The sequence below is a fragment of the Solea solea genome, chromosome 16 (genome assembly GCF_958295425.1).
Source record: "Solea solea chromosome 16, fSolSol10.1, whole genome shotgun sequence".
NCBI classification, from domain to species: Eukaryota; Metazoa; Chordata; class Actinopteri; order Pleuronectiformes; family Soleidae; genus Solea; species Solea solea.
The window spans coordinates 21,025,556-21,048,493 of record NC_081149.1 but is presented as its reverse complement, the minus strand read 5'-3'; the positions used below and the strand labels follow the sequence as shown (position 1 = coordinate 21,048,493).

At 41.1% G+C, this 22,938-nt stretch overlaps 3 protein-coding genes across 3 annotated transcripts; 2 read left to right on the top strand and 1 right to left on the bottom strand.

The window, feature by feature from the left end:
* Positions 1-1,109: 1,109 nt before the first annotated feature.
* Positions 1,110-9,226, top strand: LOC131475330 (MICAL-like protein 1). Its single transcript, XM_058653384.1, has 15 exons — positions 1,110-1,672; positions 2,122-2,170; positions 2,297-2,444; positions 2,681-2,736; positions 2,828-2,961; positions 3,252-3,880; positions 3,998-4,043; positions 4,671-5,331; positions 6,001-6,123; positions 6,508-6,634; positions 6,756-6,846; positions 8,232-8,305; positions 8,424-8,538; positions 8,627-8,673; positions 8,841-9,226. The coding sequence occupies exons 1-15, from the start codon at positions 1,509-1,511 to the stop codon at positions 8,963-8,965; spliced, it is 2,589 nt and encodes an 862-aa protein (XP_058509367.1). The 5' UTR covers positions 1,110-1,508; the 3' UTR covers positions 8,966-9,226.
* Positions 9,227-9,900: 674 nt separating this feature from the next.
* On the top strand, positions 9,901-11,868 carry polr2f (RNA polymerase II, I and III subunit F). The gene is made up of 5 exons (XM_058653472.1): positions 9,901-10,062; positions 10,223-10,292; positions 10,411-10,541; positions 11,064-11,135; positions 11,286-11,868. The coding sequence occupies exons 1-5, from the start codon at positions 10,043-10,045 to the stop codon at positions 11,374-11,376; spliced, it is 384 nt and encodes a 127-aa protein (XP_058509455.1). The 5' UTR covers positions 9,901-10,042; the 3' UTR covers positions 11,377-11,868.
* Positions 11,869-14,516: 2,648 nt separating this feature from the next.
* Positions 14,517-22,923, bottom strand: sox10 (SRY-box transcription factor 10). Its single transcript, XM_058653417.1, has 4 exons — positions 22,797-22,923; positions 19,463-20,287; positions 18,048-18,316; positions 14,517-17,897 (listed from the first exon to the last, which is right to left on the bottom strand). Exons 2-4 carry the CDS (start codon positions 19,897-19,899, stop codon positions 17,104-17,106), a joined length of 1,500 nt encoding a protein of 499 aa, XP_058509400.1. The 5' UTR covers positions 19,900-20,287; positions 22,797-22,923; the 3' UTR covers positions 14,517-17,103.
* Positions 22,924-22,938: the final 15 nt, after the last annotated feature.

Below are 22,938 nucleotides of genomic sequence, written 5' to 3'. Positions count from 1 at the left end.
ACGATTATTGTATTAATATTCCTACTTATTTGTTTATCTCAAGAATTTTATTCAGACGTATTAAATTATCTAGTAGGCTATCATCCCTAACTTTCATATTAAAATCAACACGATCAGTTGAAACATGAATACATATTTCAGTCTTCCACAAACTAGACCATGAAAGTGGGTTTGAAGGTACAGTTTGAATGGGAATAACGTATGGAAACTGAACACCGGAAGTACCATTCCTTTGAAATTAAAACTAAATTCAATTCTACACATTTCGACTAGATTTATTCCATTTTATGGCTAACTTTGTTGTTGGCAAAAATACTAATAATGAATGAATGAATGAATAAATAAATTAATGAATTGATATTACTTTTTGGTGTCCTGACAAGGAAAAAGTGCGTAAACTGGAAAATAGAACAAATAGATTTGATTATAAATATCACAACAATTGCTTTTATTAACAGCTACTCATTAATGAGCTTGTTTTATCACTACTATTTAAAAAGCGTGTATTGTGTTTTTCCCTTCATTATAGTTTGTAGTGTATCTGTCAGTAGCACAGTTACATTATTACTACTATGTAGTATTAATAGCCCATTACGACTACTTTGTTAATATTGTTAGTTGAACTATTGTCTATAATGTTGTGGTATTGTGGACCTTTGGACCTCTGATGTTTATTATGGCTATGATAGGTATATTGTTAGATATATGGTAGAATAGGATAGAGTGATCATGTAATTGCCTGCGTAACATTCCTGAATAAACAGTGCCAGATAATGGAGAGTCTCTTACTTTGTGGAACCAAGTTACTACACATGTTTATATTACATTATATTATCATCCCACGTGCAATATTTATAATATACTTTACACGAGTGCAATAAACATACAATATCATATGTTCAATCTTTGTTTATACTGTAAATATCAAGCCCATACTGTATATATTCTGGTAACTGTCTATAATGTTCATCCTATTTGAACGTTTTATAGTAGTATTGTTACTATCTCTCTATATTGTACTGTAACCAGAGACCTCCCCGTCCTAATTATAGAGAATGAGCAGCTCTGTGTCGCCCTCCAGCGGCAGCTATTGTGCACGTCACCGAGTGTGGAGCACAACAAGGAGCACTGCAGCTGCAAGTAACGGGATTTGATTTTTACTTCGAGCCTTTGTCACAGGTTTATCTGCAGAGTCTGGAGCACCGCAGGTGTTTGGGGGACACTGGAGCTCACACTGGAGCTCGATGGTGGACTGTGGCGAGATTTGATTTTACTGTTGAAGCTGCGACTGGAAACAATGTAAAGTCGTCTCGCGGATATTTCAGTTTCTATCGGGGGGAAGCAGCAACAATTGAGAAACAACAACAGCTTCACCATCTCCATGTAACCTACAGGTTTTTAGAGAAAAAAAGTTGTCACAGTGGCAGAAGATGTTTTTCGTTTCCTGTTTCCCCCACAACGACAGACCTGACGAACTTGAATCGATCATCTATACACTTATATAAAACATGTCTGATCACGCAGACATTCTGGTGTCACCGAGGGTTTTACGAGACTGGTGCCGCGTCACATGCGCCACTTACCCCACTGTGAAAATAAAGAACATGTCAACGTCATTCAGAGATGGACTTGCATTCTGTGCCATCATCCACAAACACCGACCCGACCTGATGTAAGTATGTTTCATAGAAACTGGAGGTTACAGATTATACTCTTGGTAAATACACTTGGAAATGTTTGTAACACTGTATAGTTGGTCCTCGTGTGATCTGTTCTGTCCTGAGAATGCGCCTCACTGGCTCTGCCTGCAGTCTAATCTGGAGCAGAGCAGGACCTGTCAAACTAATCTTGCTTAATCTCTCACTGTCTCTCCTTCCTTGCCCTTTTCTCATTTCATTTCATGGGATTAGTTTGTTTGTTTTCACTTACAAACCGTGGATTAATTTCACACCTCACAGCAATCTCATCTCAGATTATTTGACATGCATTTTGTATTTGTATAGCCACTATTTAACTAACATGTAGAAAACTTTCCCCCAACGCTTTGCTGTCATTGTGTTTGCAATGGTCTCTTTTTATGGCCATTTGATCAATCTCTGATTTTTCTTTCCCTCACCCCAGAGATTTTAGCTCCCTCTCCGAAGATAATGTTTATCAAAATAACAACCTGGTGAGTGATTAATCTGCATCTTTTTGTGCAAACATGTTTTAATACTCTGTGTTTACTATTTATATATGTGACTGAAGCAAGCAAACTTTATTTTCTCTCCTCTGCGCTCATTCCTCCTGTTTGCAGGCATTTCAGGTTGCACAAACAAAGCTGGGCATCCCTGCACTGTTGGACCCAAAGGAAATGGTTTCCTGCGAGGTGCCTGATTGTCTGAGCATCATCACCTACCTTTCACACTTCTACTGTGTCTTCTTCAGCAGGAAGTCTCCATGTGGTTTGTGGTGTTCTATGTCTGTTTGCCTTTATCACATGCTTTTTATTTGAAGTTACTTGCAGCGAGTAAGCAAACGGGTTTTGTGTTCCTCATTGACATTTTAACAAGGCACAGGTTCCTAGGATTATACAGTGTGTGCTGTTCTGGGTCACACACAGAGATCAGAATCATTGAGATTATCACCTTTTCATGTCTTGACTATGTTGAATTTGCATTGTGTTTTCTCCACTTTGCAGCAGGCTTTGTTGCTTTGACAAGGAGTACAAGCTCTGATGGTTCCAAACCCCTGAAGGTAATCGGTCTCAGTCACATTCTCGCTGTGAACACGCCTCCTCTTGCATACAAATGTTCATCTCAGCAGCCATTTCCTCTTCTCTTGTCAGAGTTTGACTCACCTAGAAACAGATCACTTGTCCAACACCAGGCCACAGACGGTGTGTGCCTTGTGTTTGAAGCCTGTCCACCTCATACAGAGACATTTGGTTGACGGAAAGGTCTACCATTGCAGCTGTTTCAGGTAACTGCATAGTTCACCATAGTTTAGTTATTCTTTACGTCTTTATTTAAATGAGCTGCAAAGTTCATGTAACAGCAGCTTTATTTTTTTCTGCTTTCATTCGTGTTTGATTGTGTAGACGAAGGATCAGAAGTATTCATTTTAATGGCTTTCGAGTAACCTCTTCTAATGACCTCCTGTCAGGAATCTGTCTTTGTTTTATTTGGTCAAATTTTAGTTTTTGTGCTTTATCTAGGCACATTTCAGGAGGTCAGGTTTTTGTAGTAACACATTTTGTTTTCGTTCATCAGGTGCAAAGTGTGCCACAACACTCTCTTACCAGAGTTTTACAAATGGGGAAGTGACGTTGGCTCCCTGATCTGCACTTTCCATAAAAAAGACATTGAAAATACTCATGTTGACCACAATCAGCAGATTAGATCAACTGAGAATCATCCCAGATGTAACTTTCAGGCAGGTAACGTATTATCTCTCAGTGGCCTGGTAATCACCAGTGTCCCTCATTACACTAAGAAAACAGAGTCACAGGACAGACCGGTTTATAAAACACCAGAGATGGAGGGAAAGGAAAAGCAGAAGAGGATCAGTGATGAGAAAAGCAGTGAAAACAGAGACTCAACTGCAGAGCTGAAGACTGAGTTAACAAAACCAGCACCTCCTGATAGTCTCCTTCCAAGTGATAAAGACAGGACAGACAAAGGGTCTGGAAAAGCTGGATCTGCACCTATTTTGGAAGACGGCAGGATACAAGAGGACATTCTAAAGAATCACCCGCCCTCTTCATCATGTGTACAAGGGACAGAAGGAGGTGGTCGTGTTGTTCCAGCACCTAGAAAAAAGTCTGAGTCTTCTTCTGTGTTCCCTGTTCCTGCACCCAAGACCAAAACATTCAAGGCAACAAGTGGCTCAGCTGTTGCAGGTAAATATGCATGTTAATTTTCTCCATCTGTTTGTGTCTTCAGTCATATCTGTGTGTTTGGACGGTATGTCTTCTCTTGATGAATACATTTTGTCTTTTCTCTCCTTGTCCATGCAGGTAATCCATCCAATCAAAGAAAGTCTTCACTCTGTTCATCTTGTGTGTAAGAGTCTTTTTTTCCCCCTTCAATCACTCAGCTCTCCCCTCTATTATACTTATATTATCACTTTAACTATATCATATCAGCAATATCACATTTTCAAATTCAATATTCATGCTTCATTATCACGTTGTCTTACAAAGTTATGAAGTTTGATTCTGTTTTGCAGTGCAGATCAAGGAGCCATTGAAATAGTTGGAAATTAAAATAAAAACAAATAAAAAGAATATACAATAAAGATAAAAATAAAGTGAAAGGAATATTATTTTACAACAGTGTTTCCCAATCCCAGTGCTTGGGGACTTCTGTCCTGCATGTTTTAAATATTTCCATGCTCCAGCACACCTGATTGATTTCGTCAACTTACCCTTATTACTCTTTGAGATGCCTAAAATAAATATAAACAACATAGTCTAAGGCTACAGAAACAATTTTAGGTAGGCAGAAATGGAACATACTACCATGAAATTTATGGGTAGTATTGTTAATTTCTGGCCTATAAACCATCCTAAATGTTACACACCAGACTTTAAAGTACTTTGATTTCCCATAATATTGATAGTAGTGATTGTTTCCTTAAAGAAAACCTCTAAAATCTCTAAAAGCACCTGTTGTCTTGTCTCCTTTTAGCACCAGCCCAACTGTGGGCGTCCCTAAAGTGCAAATCAACCATCCATGGAAGACCATCATTCATCCTGGACCATGGACACAGCTGCCTCCCGCTCCTGCCCCAGTACCCGCTCCCCGAACCAAATTTGTCTCTAAAATGCGGGAGTCCCAGTCCAGACCCAGAATGGTTGGTCCTAATCCATTTGACGAGCACATGCATGAGGACACACAGGGGGAGGCTGAGTCAAAAACCCAAACCATGTCCTCAGTGGGAGCCGGTCTTACAGAGGACAGCAGTAGAGATACCACTGATTCAGGTGATGCTAAAAATACTGATATTAAATCCAATGACAATCACGTAAATCCATTGGATGAAGCCATTCCAACGAAGAGATCAGATTACAAAGAGGCTGGAGCTGCAATATCTGCCCGTTCAGAGGGAGTGACTGCAGTTTCTAACACAGTGGAGACTCCCAGTGAACACACAAGTCAAATCAGTTCACCTTTTATAGACGAAAATAGAGTCACAAGAGGCTCACATGTTACTGAAGATGAAGAACAAAGTCACTGTTTACCCAGAAGTGTCTCTGTGCCAGTCATCCCGTCTGCCCACTCGCATGGTTCCTCGGTGCCAGTTGGTCCCACAGGGGAACATGAATCTGTCGCATCTTGCCAAAGTAAGGTATGACCAGAGTTAAAGGCTGATCACTTATTATAGTGACTGTTTTATGACACTTACACTGACACTGTTTGCGCTCGATATTGTTAAAGGTGTGTAAGTGACGGGTCAGGTTATTTGGAGTGTACCATGTATGCACTTGACACTAACAACCAGCCTGAGACATGGAGACATGATACCACTTACTCGCAAAGTAAAATCTATGCCAGATTAAGCCTACGGTATCTTAAGAATTATATCACTTTTAGGCAGGTAATGTATTATCTTTTGTTTTGTTTGACAGCCTTTTCTGACTAGAAACTGAAGTTTGTAAGCCCCAAACCCTCATGCACCAAAGACCGTAGATAAAGTAAGCATTTTCAGCTCGCAGGGACACTGGAGCTCCTGATCTGCTGTTGACTAGTGTGGTGAATTTGTGTCACTTTGGTGCTATGTTTTCCTTAAGAGTGAGCCTCCATGCCTCGGCTGGTTCTGGGTGCTGGGTGTGTGCACAGCGCAGTCAAAGATGACTATATGTCAGAACCTCAAACAATTACACCATCCATTGAATGCTATGTTGATTCTTTGTACAGTACACATGCCAGGTTCATAAAGTTTTGTATGCAAGAGTTAATTAATACTAATGCTAATAAATGTCATCTCAACAACTCCAATTTCATCTGCTGTTTTTAGTTGGCCTACAGAGAGAATCCTTTTGATCGAAAACCCTCAATGACAAAATCCAAGACTTTCCAGGCTCCTCCCTCTAGACGGACATCTGCCCCTGGACACGGCTTCCCAATCATCAAGAGGAAGGTACACTGTCTAGATTTAAGAATACATGATGATTATTATCACTCAATAACTGTGTATTCTTACATTTCTACACAGTGGTTAGCACTTACAGAAACATAGTCCCTGGTTTGAATCCTGGTTTGACTGAGGCCATTCTCTGTATATCCATGTTATCTCTATACTCCAGCTTCCTGCCACAGACCCAAGACTGGCTGGAGTTTGAGTATCAACCTTAGGTTGTTTAGAGACTTTATATTTCTCATGCGTGGGGAACGGAGTGCATATGGTCTTTTATGTGTGCGTTGCTTGACCTGCCCTCACAGGTTCAGGATCAGGTGTTGTGCACAGTATTGTGGGAGTGGGATATATATTGTGCCTGAGTTGTTTCTTCCATGTTGCTGACAGGTGAAGACAGATGAGTGTGTTTCTATAGAGGACCTACGGACAGAGATGAGACAATTGGAAGAAAGGCTGGACGCACTGCAAGACAGAGGAGTTGAACTAGAGACGAATCTGCGAGACTGCAAGGATGGTACGTCAAATTATTTACTGGCACAAAATCACCCTGCTTTGCTGTACAGCATGCACAAATACTAACACTGCACGGGAACATGTATACCTCTGTTTTCATGATCTGTCCTTTTTTAATTCAGCCAAAAAGGAGGAACGGATGCTGATGGAGTGGTTCTCTGTCCTGCATGACAAACAAGTTCTGGTGCGCAGAGATGCAGAGCTGGTTCATTTGTAAGTACAATACAGAGGATTTGTTTGCCACTATTTTATATTTATTCATGAAAAATGGCCTGAGCATGTTGCTGCTTGTTTTAACATGTCCCTCAGCCTTATATACTTGGATTTATTTTGTCGATGCGTTTTTAATGATATAGTTTTGGAATTGTGCATAATTCTCCAGGAAATCAACGTAAAGGCCTTGGTGCTTGCATTTCAATAGATTACATACTGTACATAGTTGTATACAAAGTCAAAGAAAATGTGGTCATGGTCAACCCTCTAAAATATGTACTGTACTGTAATGTATCAGCATGTTTGATAAAGGCTCGAGGCCAAAACATGTTGGTACATACGCATTTTAAAGGTTGAACGTGACCGTGACATTAAAGGCATTTTCATATTCTAAAAAAGAGAGTACCTTTACATTTTATTTGACTTTGTTTCTAACCAAAGAGTTTTCTATTCCTACGTGTTTTGCACCTAAATGTCAGCTCACACTCCTGACTCCTGACCGCTGTTCAGACAGCTTAATTTGCCACCATAGTTTTTCTCATTGCATTCCCTCTGCATATTTTTCAGTCGGATGGAAATGCTTGGCCCTCTATTCTCATCTGTTAAATTTACCCTTATTAATCACAGTGATCTGTATCTTGGTACCAGGCTTTGAGAATTGACCAGCTGAGAAACCTTGTTAGACTCATTATGTCTATAATGGAGGTGGAGATGATTATATCCATGTGTCAGTTTCCTCTTGGCCTGATGACGATAATTCCCTTTTCATTTTGTCTTGGCTTTTAATCTCTGGACTGCTTTACATTGGCTGCCTGTCAAATCCAGTTCAAGATTCCTCACGTCGTGTATAGTTAAATCTTGTGCAGCCTCATCATATCAGCAGAGATCTGAGGTAATCTCATCAGGGATTATTGGCTGTTCCTTGGTAAATGTTTAAGACTAAAGGAAATGTTGGCTTTGAGGTTGTAGATTCATTTTTGGACTCCCTCCCTTTTGGCTTATGGCCTACAATGTCATTTCATTACCTTCACCAAAGAGGTTATGTTTTCCATGCCACATGTCTATCTGTCCCTTAGCATGACCTAAAAACTACACATTTTCTTGGAAGAATGGGGTATGGGCAAAAGAAGTATCAACTTTTGGTGCAGATCGTGTAAAGCATTTTTCAAAATGTTCTTGTTTCTCATAAATAAACACAGAAGTCATTAAGAAAAACAAATCTGTAACTATCCAGGAAGAGGTTTGGATTAAATCTGGATAACTATGTGGATTCTGTGGTTGTAATTATTTTTTGGGGGGTTTGGTTAATTGGTTAGAGTACTTACATTTGTTTCGTTTAGACTTATCTTTAAAGAAAGGTTTTATATTTTGGTGTATTTTCCCAGAACAAACCAGCAGAAGTTGGAGGAGAGGCAGACAGATGTGGAGTATGAGCTCAGGTGTCTCCTGAATAAACCAGGTAAATGACATTTGTATCAGCTGACATATATACTTAACAACAACATTTATTTTTCTAAATAACCAAAGCTTTTTAGATAAATGTCTCCCTAATGTCATACTGTTGACTTCATATTCAGAGAAGGACTGGAGTGAGGAGGATCGAAGTCGAGAACAACAGCTGATGGACGAGCTGGTCGCCATCATCGAACAGAGAAATCAGATCATTAGCAGCTTGGAACAGGACAGACAGAGGTGCAAATGGAGAAAACAAAATAATGATTCCTTTATACTTGAAGATATTTGTGTAATTCAGAAATTAAATTTTTGTTTTTGTACTCAGGGAAAGAGAAGAAGATGGGCTCTCGGAAGCCTTCATGAAGAACAAAGGTGAGAAGATAATTTTGAGGTCAAGATGTCCCTCTTTTCCTGTCCCTCTGATATCTCCCCCTTCTTGTGAAGACAGTAGAACATATTTGTCTTTTATTCTCTGAAAACACATTTAAAACGATGGCTGTGATTTTACTGCACTACTATTTCTTCTTATTTCTTCCCAGAGTTCCAGAAAGAAGGACTGAAAGAGCTCAAGAAGTCAAAAAAAAAGTTAAAGCCCACTCACGTTTTTAAGATGCTGAACCATAAAGCTGACACCATCAAGTCCTCCATGGGCAAAAAGAGCTAATGTACTCACACCACCACCTAGAAAAGAAAGTCGTCTGTGTTTTTAGATTATAAATGTTAATTTGTCATTTATACCATAACATGATCAAACTAGAGAGAAGAGTAGCATAAACAGACAAAATGAAATATAATTTAATCTGTGCTAAGGATCGGTTTACATTTTATCTGCCATATTTCTCACTTTACTTTTTATCTGCTGCATGCAGACAATATTTGTGTTTTCTTGTACTTGTAAGCATTGCACTATGCAATAAATATTTATTTGGAATTTTCTGTGTCTTGTCTATGAGGCTTGATATGCCAACATATCAAAAAAGGCTACATTTAAATTTATGCAGAATAGTCTTTGTTTTTAAGATTTAAGATGTTGAAATTCATAATAGCTGAGAAAAGTATTGCAGTAACTATTCTAGCTTGTAATATGCAAGAATCTTTGATCTTTAAGCAATTATATCCTTATAAAAAAAAGTTAGGTTAAGGAGAAATGTAGGTCAATAAAATAACACTGTGATTTGTTAATGAAATGTATAATAACTAATGATGTGTATGTATATAAAATGTACCATAAACTGTAGCCTGTAGCCAAGAGGAAGGGAAATTACAATATGCATGTCAAGCTACATCCTTCTCCTCGCTGTTGTCCTCAGGAGAGTTTTTATTTCTTTTTTTTTTTTAAACAACTTTATTTATACATCTCAATGAACAAAAATATAGGTTATCCATTATAAGGAAAATCAAAGCACAATTTATGTTGGTGTTGCGGTGAGGTATGAGCAAGGAAATAACCTATCAAACGTTTTCGACATGTATTTCTGAAAAACAAAACATATATGTGGCAAATAGATTCATTTTTCCAAACACTAGGCAACAAGCTGGTAAACTGGCATCAAACTGTAAAATGAGCGGAACGTAGCACGAACGTTCCTTTTATTCAGTCGGAACTTTATCCGCCAGTCACCGGAAGTCGAATGGTCGTAACGCTCATGTGGGCTCGTGTTGACAACAAAACGCTTGTCAGAAAATCGAAAATAAGTGCTTAACAACTGTTTAAGGATTTTTACGAGCTTCAATATAAAACATGTCCGACAACGAAGACAAGTAAGTAACGACTCACTCATTTTAACGCGTTAATGAGCTGCGCGTTTACACAACACACAGTGGGCTAGCGTCCTTGCTAACCATCGTGTAGTTGGGTAACTAGCCGAACTGGTGATTTAAACTTACTCATTGTCGTAACTACTTTATGTCACATTTGTAGCTTCGATGATGGAGATTTTGATGATGCTGAGGAGGACGAGGGGTTAGATGACCTCGAAAACGCGGAAGACGTAAGTTCATAGTTTAACTGTGAGCTCGAGCTTCTAGTTGGATAAAACATTTAGATTTCTGTTTGTATATAGTGTGTGTGTATATAGCCCAAACTGTTTTATTTGTATTCATGAGCAGGAAGACCATGAGAATGTGCAGATCCTGCCAGCGGGAGAGGGACAGCAGGCAAACCAGAAGAGGATCACAACACAATACATGACCAAATATGAGAGGGCCAGGGTGCTGGGGACACGAGCTCTGCAGATTGCGTGAGTGGTGTCATTCGTGAGAAGATTTACCGATGAGTGTCATCGGTGAATCTTTGTATCTTTGTGGCCCCAATGGAAATGTGGTTCATTCTGAGCCAGTAATAATGTGATTCCAAAACACACTAAATATATACACTTCCCTGTGCCCATATGTTGATTTATTTGTAGCCACCACCACAATGTTATCATACATGATGTCTTTTATGCACTGTAATGGAGCATTAATAGTGCTTTACTTCACTCACTTCAAACAGTCTCTCTCTCCCTCCCGCTCTCTACACACACACACTGGTCCATCATTTTAATACACAGACAATTAGTAGTTACATAGGTAGCTTTACTCAGTCACGGATCTTCTACCACTTCATCCTCCACATGAGGGTTGTGGGGGGCTTTGCCTAATCCCTAAATTTGCACGTTTTTTGGTGAGTGGCCTCCATGGTAGTTTGTACAAAGGTCTCTTTGTTGGACTCTCTTAGTTATTGACTGTAATAAAATGTTCTGCTGGTGCGTTTCCAACAGGATGTGTGCTCCAGTCATGGTGGAGCTGGAAGGAGAAACAGATCCCTTGCAAATAGCTATGAAAGAGCTCAAGTAAGTGATATTTTTTGAGTTTATTTGACCCGTTATGGTTTGTTGATTCAGATCATTATTCCATCTTTAGGATCATCATTTAAAGAGCAGGATGTGGAGCTTCTCTGTCCTGATGTGCGTCTTACTGTGTTGCCATGTCCCCTTGAACAGGTGCAGAAAGATCCCCATCATCATCCGCAGGTACCTTCCTGATGGCAGTTATGAGGACTGGGGCTGTGATGAGCTCATCATAACTGATTAAACAAATGGTCCAGTCTCAGCTGACAAACCAGTATGTGGTGTTTAACACTGTTCCAGGTCAGTCAGCAGCACAAACCCAGACACTGATGAAATCACCTTCAACTTGTTCATGCTGCCATTTCATCCACAAAATCAACAGGTTTCTATGTTGGTGAAATATGAACACATGAAATGTATCCACTTAACAGACACTGAAATTACTTTATAAGCCAGGACAGTGTGTTGCTTGCAGGTTGATCATTTTCATTGGGCCTGAGTGATGGTGCATGTAACACAACTAAAGTTAGATCCAGTTTGGTTCCACTGTTCTTCTTGTTTTAACAGCTGCATTACAATTAACATCCACAAGGGGGAAATGTAACTTAAATCAAACATTTTCTTTGTTTTATATAATATTCCTGTGTTGTGTATTCCATTTGTTGTTTTGGATGAGAGATGTGATCATTGTAAAATAACTATTTTATAGTTTAGAATAAACCATTTTTTGTATAAATGTCCACATCTTATTCACATTACTCACACTTATACTTGGATATGTAATAAGTCGGATGTTTAGACTGTCTGTCTCATGACATGATTTCATAATGATTTAAAAATTGCATATATTCTTTAAGATATACCAGGGACTCTAGAGGTAACTCAGTATTCAGTATGTATCAGTTCGAAAAATCACCATTTATGTATTTGCGATTTCATGCACAAATTTCACATTTTTGATACGTATGTTAAAGAAAGCCCTGTTTAAGAAGTGTAAGACAGAGTCCTGAAATGAGGTTAGTTTAAGTACTCTTTTCTTTTGTAATTTGAAAATGCTCCTTTTATTCCTCACTTTTTCTACAGTCTTTGATAACTTCTGTAAAAGCTATTTGAATTCTGTATCTAAGTGAAAAGTTTTATCACTGTTCTTATGACCTGCATTTTTGAAAATGGTTTGTTGCCTGTGCAAAAAGTGAACCATTACATATTTGAACAAGAAAGGCTGGAAAAGTATAGAATTTAGAACCCATATTTATTACACAACAGCAGTGAACACATAAACCAGACACAGGGGCCGTGGGCAGCACATATCAGCACCTGGGTTTGCATGCCTTGCTTAGAAGCAACTCAGCCCTGGATGTGTCATGGGATTCATACTGGAAACCATCTCTATATAAGGCCAGTTCCCTTCCTCTTGGCTACAGGCTACAGTTTATGGTCAAATGTGTCATTAGCTGTTGTAGAATAAGCTCTGTGTTGAAACTCCAGCTGCTTCCAGGTGGATGGGTGTATTATGGTGTGTGCAGTGTTATTTACAATATGCATGTCATGTCCTGTATATAAATACAGCTAGGTAGAACAGCTGAGATACAAGTTGAACAAGTCCAGCACACCTGATTCAGATGGTCAACTCGTCAACAAGCTCTGCAGAAGCCTGATAACGAGCTGTTCATGTGAATCCGGTGTGTTGGAGCAGGGCAACATCTGAAACATGCAGGGCAGTATTCTCTGAGGATCAGGGTTGGGAAACACTGCCTTAGACCATCACATCAAGTGGAAACAGTCAGACATTTAGTTAGCTTGAATTTATCATGTTAGCTTCTCATTCACACCGTTTTAATGCAGCATGCCAGATTGGCTTCAGCTCGGGCAGAAGGCAGCAATCCCACAGTAATTTCTTCAGAAATTGTCTTCTCTTATTGATTTATCAAACACTGCTTTAATCAGTGAGACTTTTGATTGCAGTGCCTAGGGCTGGCATTGCTCTATTTTAATGAGATGGAGGGGCGCAGTCCATGTGACTTGCCCACATCCACCACAGTGAGGCCACCATCATGCTGCCCTTACCCCTGATGAGAGTATGACTCTTCTTCTGTTCTTCATTATGCCATTCTTTCTGACTAATTGGTCTTTTTTGTGGGTAATATCTGTCTTTCTTGTCTCGTTCCACACATTATTTCTCTCTCCAGTCGCCTCTCCTTTCTTTTTTGATTTAGTCGCCCTCCCCAGTTTTCATTCAGATTGGGAACATCTTTACTGGGTTATCATCTGTCTTTCCCCAGCGTTTTCACTTCAGATATTGTGTTATGTTACTTTTAGAGCCTCTTTTGGCTGTCAATGTATCAGTGTGAGTGTGTGTGTGTGTGTGTGTGTGTGAGAGAGAGAAACACAACAAACACAGCCCTTCCTCCCAAACAATGCTCCTGATCCATTTTCTTCTGCACTGTTTGAAGGAGTGAAATCACGATGAAGACACCTTGCTTTGTCAGTTCTCACAATATTTTTAGTTTAACCGGCATTGTTTTTCTTGATAACTGTCAACTTTTGGAGTCTTAGGATCTCATTACAGCTGCAACCTGATGAGTCCCCCCCCTTTTTTTTTTTCAGTGGAAGGGGTGAGTGTGGGGGTTGTAGGGTCTATGTGCAGAAAGTGTATGAGAGTCCCTTTGTATCCCAGTGAAGCTACAGGCCAGGCAGTTATGGGTAAGGCTCCCTCATTGCCTGGTTTCCCTCCTCCCCCCCCACTCTCTTTCAATGGCCTTCTTTGTCTCTCCAAAGTATCACACAGCCGATTAAAGTGAGGGAATTAGGAGTCAGGCTTAACCTGCAACACGCACACACGCATATGCACGCACATTCTAACAAACTTGAAATATGCATATAGGCATGCATAACCAATTATTACTTCAAGCTCCCTTGAAGGAACCTCTGAGCTGCAGTAATCAGCTATGAACTACTGTTTGTGAATGTGGACACTTGTGTTGTAATATAACACATTATCTTCCACCATCAAATTCACAGTCCGCACATACAAGGCACCGTCATTCATAATCGGTGTACCTCTGATAATGGACAATCATGGTTTGCTGTTGCTGTGAGCCAAGTCACCATCAGCTAAAGTGAATTAACCAGTGGCTGAACAGATTATTCAGATAATATGAGCAGTGCTTGGGCTGTTTGATGCCATGAGGGCATGTTCTTTTTTATGTTTGGTGTGATTAATCATGACAAGATGAATACTTGTCACTGTGATAACTATAGAAATATTTCTATAATGGGGGCGTTAAGCTGTTTTTTAGTGCAGGTTGTTGTCTATTATTATCACATGTGGACATTTTTATTTCCATCATTTGTTCCACTCTGAAAATGTTTCAAGAGGCAGACTTGTGTTAAAGCAGAAATAACAACTTTATTTCAAGTGAGAGTAAAAGATCATTAGTCATCGTCACATGCTTAGGCCTGCGGTATTGCTGTTATTAAGAAGCTGTGGTACTGTGCTGGCAGCAGTTATACAAGAGATTAAATACTAATATGGCAGTAACAGTCAAAAGGTTTCTTCACAGTGGAGAGAAACAATCAACTGAGCACACTAACATAAAACAAATATAAATAGGAAATGCAAAACCCATAGCAACATTACAGATGTTTAACACAGCAAAACATATAAATAGCTGGAGTGCTGGTGGTAAATTGCTAAATGTTAATTGGCTTTAAGCTCCAATGGACTGTGTATTAAAACAGTGTCACATGCATATTGTTCATATCAGTGTCCAGTAATAATACAGAAAATATCAGCGATATACATAAAAAAGCAAATAAAAGGACACATTTTTTACTTGGCTAATAAAATACATAGACAATTGTTTGATGGGAGCTTAGTGATAAATATTACCAAACTGATTATAAAAGATGACAAGTTCACTAATAGGTTACAAGAGAATGGAAAGTATACAAACAGGATTTGGAAAAAAACAAATAGCTTGTTGCCTCTGTGTTGTTTTTTAGTCACAAATATTATTAAGGTCAAGGCACATTTTACATTTAATATTAGGCTGTGTAAAGGTTCAACTCCCGCAGGCTTTATTTGCTCAATCTCTGGCATCTCTGACAGTGTTTGTTAAAGTTAAACTACATGACCATCATAAGAGGTGATATTTCAAAAAAGATTCTCAGACAAAGAAAGGGCAGTGGCGCTGGCATTTAGTGGAGATAATAATGGCAAAAGCATTTGACATCAATATTAAATATTAATGTGTAGAACATTACTAAGGCTTATATCAAAGATGGCCAGTGGGAAAAAATATCCACTGCTTAACAGAACTGTCTTTTCATGAATATTCAACAAGGATACATGAAGAATGAAAGTCATCACAATAATCAGTGCCTTTGTAAAAAAACACAAAAGGAAACTAATTAGCTACATAATGTAAGGTAGTTTTGACTGTCTTGTTGGGAGAAACATAAAATCTGTTTCATCTATTGAGCTGTCTGTCTATCGTTTTGGTCTCAATACTTTGGTCCATTTACAAATAGTTAATATCTGCATGTTTCAATATATGTACATTTGTAATTTCAAGTAAATTTCATAGATAATCTGATAAAAGTAAAACCTTTTCTTTTTGCCTAAATATAAATTTCATTTGAGAAAACATTGTGGTTTTCATGGCGTTTGTCTTTCATGTACATTCCTTGTGGTGTACCAAAATCATCTGAAAAGAACACAACTCAGTCATTTCAAATAAGTAGGGACAAATCTGCCAAATAAATCAGTATAAAGTTGTCGATATTTGTTGTATTGATTTTCCAAAAGAAAATACACAACTGACATCTGATCAAGGGTGAGTCTTGCCTGAGAATTAAAAGGGCTAGAGCCAAATGAACTGGCTCCCTGCCCTGGTACAAAAACACTGATTTCATTGACACCCTTTATTATGTCCGGATCATACTTTCCGCATCTGCGTGCGTGCAGATGTCCGCTAGGATCCATGTTACATACATTTCTTTATTCCACCCATTTCCGTGTCGGGACGCATGGATCCTCTGTGGATGGATGCAAGCACACCTCCAGTCTTGAGTCTGTGTGGACCAATGTGCTGACTGTGCATGCTTCCTGTAGCACAACACTTTCCAGTCCACTTGGTGGCATGCTCTTGTTTTGGTCAAAAGACACAACAAAGAAGATGGCAACCGTGCTCTAGGCTATATGATGAAGAACACTGGTACCAAAACATGTACAACACCGTGCTCCAACAATACAAGGACATACAAATGATGGCGAGCTACTGGTGAGAAATCTGCTACTAAAACGGAATGTGAGGTTGAGTGTGTATATGTGGACTGGCGCCAACCTTTGTACTGCAGGCATGTATGTCTGTGTGGAAATACAACACAGCTCTCCGTGAACAGGGTATGTGGTATGACTTGGCCGTAACTCAGGTCAAAGTTCTTACCTTGTTCCATATTGAGATGTTAATACTCACTGTGTGCAATAATCCCTGTTGCTGTTGACCCCTTTATTAAAGTGTTAGGTGTAGACTACCGTGTGCCTCCTCTGATACTCAATGAGTCAACAAACCAATGGGGACATTATTCTTTACTGCCTATAAACACTTGTAGTTGTGTTGTTGAAAATAACCTGGAAAGCTCCAGTGGTGTTGAGTGTTAGCACTATTACAGTAACACACTCTACTTCTACACTGTGCGCCCCCTAATAATCAACCACGCCTTGAACGCACCACGCTCCAAGATCATACTTGGGCTGTGGCAGCATTTCTGCATCTGGGAAATGACAGAGTGGGGTTTCTCCCCACCAGCCTCCCCAGCCTCCTCCCCCGGTGCCTGCCCACTCCCCACAGCTCAGACCACCTTGACCTCCGATACCACCAGCCTTGCTGTTATTGTTGCTGCTGCTGCACCTTGGGTCTGATATGGGGGCTGAACCTGCACCAGTGCCCTCTGGTTTTGTTATCTGTCATGGCCGCGACAGTGTCGTGTAGACGGGCTGTTCCCAGTGTGTGGGGCTGTGTGACTGCGGTACACTAGCTGGGTCAGTAATGGGTGTGTACAGGGGCCTCTGGGATGGCCCCATGTAAGAGAAGGCTGAGTACAACCCCGGGGCCTGGCCTGGGTGGGCGTAATATGACCCTGTGGCCTGGTGATCAGCATATTCAGCAAACTGAGCCCTGGAGGCCAGTGAGGGGAAGGCAGAACTGTAGTGAGGAAGGCTGAGGGGCGCATATGTGACATGGGAACCTGCTGAGACGGCCTCTACAAAGTGACCCCCAGCACCTCCAGTTTCACTCTTGATCTGGGCCTTGGATGGGTCTGAGCCCAGGGGGGAGCTGTGGTGTTGTTGCAGAGGCTGCTGTTGCTTGGAGAGCCAGGCTGCTGAGTGTCCACTGGCCACTGCCAGAGCTGAGGGGATTCCATAGGTGTACGGTGAGGCTGGAGATGCTGTTATAGCTGCACCTCCTGCAGTAGTTTGTCCAACCCCAGGGTGGCCATTTGGGGGAAGATATTGGTCGAACTCATTGACATCAAAAGGCTCCATGTTGGCCATCACCTCATGGCTTATCTCACCAATGTCCACATTACCAAAGTCAATCTGAGGTTTCCCCGGGCCCACAGTGCCTGAGCTACCCTCTGGTCCTGTTGAACCACGGGAGCCCACACTACCAGAACCCTCTCTCTTTCCATCCCCTGCTTTCCCTGACTGAGGCTCTGTCTTAGGAGTTGTAGGAGGCGTTGGAGGACTGTGGCTTTGACCTGTAGGGACACAGGAAAACATTTAGTTACAGCTCTTTTTCATGGCAGATACAAACTAATATCTGTGTATATGAGAGTTGGATGCAGGTTAATATATAGGTGTGACATGAAGACTGTCAGTGGGGTAATGGAAGGGACCCTGCAGCCCACCTGCAGCATGAGGGTGGTGCCCATCTGCCCGAGGGGACCGGGCTCCCCCACTGGGGGCCATGTCCAGTTGAAGGCCCTTGTAGTGGGATTGGCTGTGGCTGACCTCACCCTCCGAATGGCCGTCGGCCTCACTTCCTGATCCGGATCCAAGCTTGCCATTCTTGCGGCGTCGTGGCTGGTATTTGTAGTCAGGGTAGTCCTTCTTGTGCTGCTTCCTCAGCCTCTCTGCTTCCTCGATGAAGGGTCGCTTGTCTCTCTCATTGAGGAGTCTTAGGTAATAAGAAAATATGGAGGATATTGTGTTTGTCCACATAAAAGAAGAAGAGAAAAAACTTCAGATGAAGTCTTAAACACTCATAATTCTAGAGGACCACTGCATCTGTGCAGCTGTATCTAATGTCATGTCTGCTAAGGGCTTTTGACTTTGACAGTAATTAAATAATGCAGTCCCATAGAAGCATCCTGTCTGAGCCCCTTATTACTACTGCTGGCAGAAATGGCATGAGAAACTCCCGACCTTCCTCAGCCTCCCTGTTCATCATAATTCTGGGCCAATTAACCAATCATGCCGGAGTCCAAGGTCAAGTCTTCATCTTGTTAATGTTCGCTCCCCACAGGGTTAATTAAATTAACCTTCCCAATTTTGCTTTTAACAAAAATGGTGAGCATTATAGGAAAGTAGGGAAGAAGAAAAAGTTCCATTAAAATTGAGAGTGGAACTTTAAGAACGGATCAGTTATCAAAGAGATGCCCACACACAGTTGGATTCTTGTCACAGAAATAGTATTCAAAGCACTTCTTAGAAACCTATGAAACAAAAATTGTTTACTTGCAAATAATAGAAGGGTCCTTTTGAAATTAAAGTCTAAATCACATGAAAAAAAACTTCACTTTTAACTTTCAGAGTTGAAAAGCTTTGATTATAAGCGTAACACCTCTGAAAATCCCCTCTTATCTCCTCAGGAGCCAGATGCTCCATCTACGTGACCAAAAATTAAAGTGTATGAAATTAGCCTGGATTCAGTCACATGTGACCATTGCACACTCACAGCAGATAGTGTTGTTTAGCTGGTGAGCTGTAATCAGAAATGAGAAAGGTCTTTTTCTCCTAAAAGTTAGTTACTGGAAATACATTTTCAAAAATGACATGTTTGACAGCAGGCAAAACTAGGAAGATTTAAGAAGAGGAAATAGAGGCATGAAGGTAAATGCAGTCCTGTCATATACTGTGAAATCAACTTAAGTACAATATAGCACCATGTGAGTGAAGCTGGCCTGGTGTCGAAGCCAATGCACGTGAGAAATTAGATTTGTGTGTGTTTTTTTCGGACACAATATGTAAATATGTAAGGCAGTGGGTTAACTTGTGTCTGAAGGTATAGGTGGACTATCGACACTTAAAGTGGCCTCCTCACCTCCACAGTTTCCCCAGCGTCTTGCTGAGCTCCGCGTTGTGCAGGTGCGGGTGTTGGTCTGCCAGTTTCCTCCGCGCCGCCTGCGCCCACACCATGAATGCGTTCATGGGCCTCTTCACGTGCGGCTTGTTCTTGCCTCCAGCGTTCACGCGCACGGGCATGGGCACGAGGGTCCAGTCGTAGCAATTAAGAACCTGACTCACCGCCTCGCGGATCCCCGTGGGGAAGCGTTCCTCCTCATCGTCGGATCGGGCCGAGGAACAGCCCGCGGACGCGTCGTCCCGCAGGCTCGCCAGCTGCGCCTGTTGGTGCCCGTGCAGAGGCGAGTCCCCTCCAGCTGTGGCACCGGAGGACTGTCCCGGAGACAGCGAGCGGCTGTCGTCCGACATCCCGGGACTGAGCTCAACCTCCGATAGGCTCTGCTCCTCTCTAGACATCTTCTTACACACACAAACCTCCAGGTGCACAGAGGATGTAAGGCCTGTACTTAAATGATGAGATATGTGTGGGGTCTCTGCTGCTGTCTGTCCCTTCAGCACCGCTGTCTGATCTGTGTCTGCGTCTGAATCCTTATAATATAAACTGCCAGTCTGTCTCTACTCTCAGCCTCCGTTGCAAAACTCTATGAGGATTCCACATTAAAGTTCTTTCCATCCGGGTGGTTGGTATCATAGGCGGCTCAGTGCGCACCTTGGACCCCAGTTTACCTGCTAATACACAAATGCCTTCGCCCGACTCACCCGCTCTCACTTCCCTCCTTACTTCCCCTTCTCTCTCTCCGTCTCCCTCCTGCGTGTCCCGCGATGGAAATTCAGTGGAGAAGACCTGAAACAGCAGAGCGATGAGGAGTTGAGTCGTGTCAGAGCCCACTTTCATTCAAAAGACTAAAAAAAACACCAGCGGCAGCTGAACTTGCAGAGAGGAGGTGCAGCAAAACCTCTCCAAAACCTTGAAAGTGCTTTGGCAGTGGCGTGCGCAGGACTTACCGGGGCCATGAGCTCAAGTCAATTAAAGGACAAAGTGTTACAGTGACTAATCTTGTACTTAGATGATTATTTTTAATAACCATACACACAGGCTGATGTTTACTAAAAATACGTTTTACTGACAGCCATGAAGAAATTCCAACTACAATCCAGAAATTGTTTAATAAAAGATTAAATATAAAGTTATAGGCAGAAATGATTTAAAACGTCTTTCAAACAAAGACACTTACCTGGTAAAATGAGCAGGTGTTTGAGCACCACCTGGGTTCTATCTGTAAATGTTAATGTCTTAAAGGAAATGCATGTTTTATGTGACTTAAGATTGCATTTTAAGATTAGAATTGTTCACTTTTCAATCCTAAATAATTCTTGAGATTATCTATTTGTCACTATGGATATGTTAAACACTCCCACTAAGGCCTCTAATTCAGTCCGTTTGCCATAAGACACAAAATATTGCATTTAAAACAAACGTTTTTATTCTGCAATAGTAGAATATGTGTAGTATATTTGCTGAGGTCCAGCTCCTTCGTCCTCGTCCCCCCCCAAAAAAGGCTACTGTTTAAGGTTTGCCAGTTATTCCAAGCTCCCCGGAGAGAAGGTGTTGTAATGACACGAAGCCGCAGCAGCACAGTCCTTGTATTTATACCCCACACTTCTTGGATAAACACAGTCTGGCGCTGGAAATATAAACTTCGTGTATGTGCGTGTCAGTGCGCGCGTGTGTAAATTAGACACTGTCTGTTTGTTAAACAGGAGCAGGTCTATATCGCGGGAGGAAAATACGTCCTTGTTTTTGTCCATTAAATCAACACCCAGACGCGAACTTTACTACCTGGATGTGAATTAGCGAACTTCCAGTGAACCAGCAGCACTGTTTTGTTTTCCCACTTGAGTTTCATGTTGCTGGAAAATGAGGGCTCTCGCCCACGTCTAGTGACATGGAATAGGCTGTCATTTTGAGACCATGTAAGTGAATGTAGTCAATGAACACTCAGCTACACAGATTTATATTAGAGAGAGCATGTATAGCAGGAATAGAAATATCAATTTCACTTTCACTGTTGGCTTTGGTTAAAGTCGACCATGAATCTTCTGCTAACTCAGCAATAATTAAAGATTAGCATTTGGCTGATTGCAAAGCGAAATGATAATGTGACTCGTGATTAAAGTTCAAGCATGAAACAGGTTCAACCAGTATTTAATCACCACCACAGTGGATTTAAGCAACTTCATCCATTCCCAGCGCATAAAGCTGAACGTGTAAAGCTTCACCATCTGTCCGAGGCGCATTAATGATAAATGATAGTCGCTGACCACCTGCTCTGAAAGCCCACTTCACTTCATCTCACTGTCATCACGTCTCAAACGCGTACGCGCCGCAGACACGCTGTGCGTAAACCGCCGTGCGCAAAGCACCCAACGCCTCATTACGCACGTGTTTCTGTGTTCGTAAGACACGCGCCTTGCATTTAGGCCTAATGTCTTATGAGTGAAAATGAAAAGCAGTGCCAGTCACATGACGGAGTGCTGATAATTCCCTTTCGTCACTGAACATATCAATTATAAAGTGTGATATTTCTTCCACGCGCCTCAAACGAGGAACGAACGACACACTCGTGTATCCGCTTCACACACACTCGCCAGTCTGCAACTGCAAATGTCAGTCGATTCATTATATCTGATAGTAAACTTTGTTTTCCGCGCACTGTGAACAGAGCTATGCGTGTTCGTGCTTCACTGCCGGAATGAATTTCTGCTATGTGACCTCATTATCTGCGCTCGGTTTGACAACAAGGTCGATACTTGCTTGTTTGAAACGTCTGGTTTGTTTTTCCTTCAGTTTTACGATGGTTTATGAATTACAAGGTTCTCCTGGACTTTAAATGCTTTTGAGCGATTTTCACTCTCCAGTATGGAAAACGACTATAGTCTCTTCAGTGAATGAAACAGCGAAACACTTTAAATGTTAGTGTACAAACAGCTGACGCATGAACAATAAAACAAAAACACTTTTTACACTGAAAACAACATGTCACAGTGACAGAGATTATAATGTAACCGTGTTCACCACCCAAACTGTAACAGAAACACTTTAAAAAATATGTAAACATTTTAAAATAGATAAGGTAAATTGTAAGTTTTATATGGCATTAAAAACATTTTAAATATAGAAGCACTTTACATGATTCTACTCAAAATAACACATTGATATTTAATGGATTTCAGAATTCTAATTCGGTGCATTTTCTCTGTCTGTGGCGAGAAGAAATAATCAAATATAGCAGAAGAATCAGAGCAGCCACCTGCGTCAGAGAGGAAAGAGATATAAATGCGGAGCGCCTTACTTCAGTAATGAGAAAGGGAGGTCGCCGGTTCAGCACGAGAATCCGTGAGTTCCCGAGTTTCCAAAGTGACGCTCGATCCCCAGCCCCCTCGTTGCGCTGCCCAAGTATGAATGCCTGCTCTGTGTGTCTGTGTCGGGGCTTA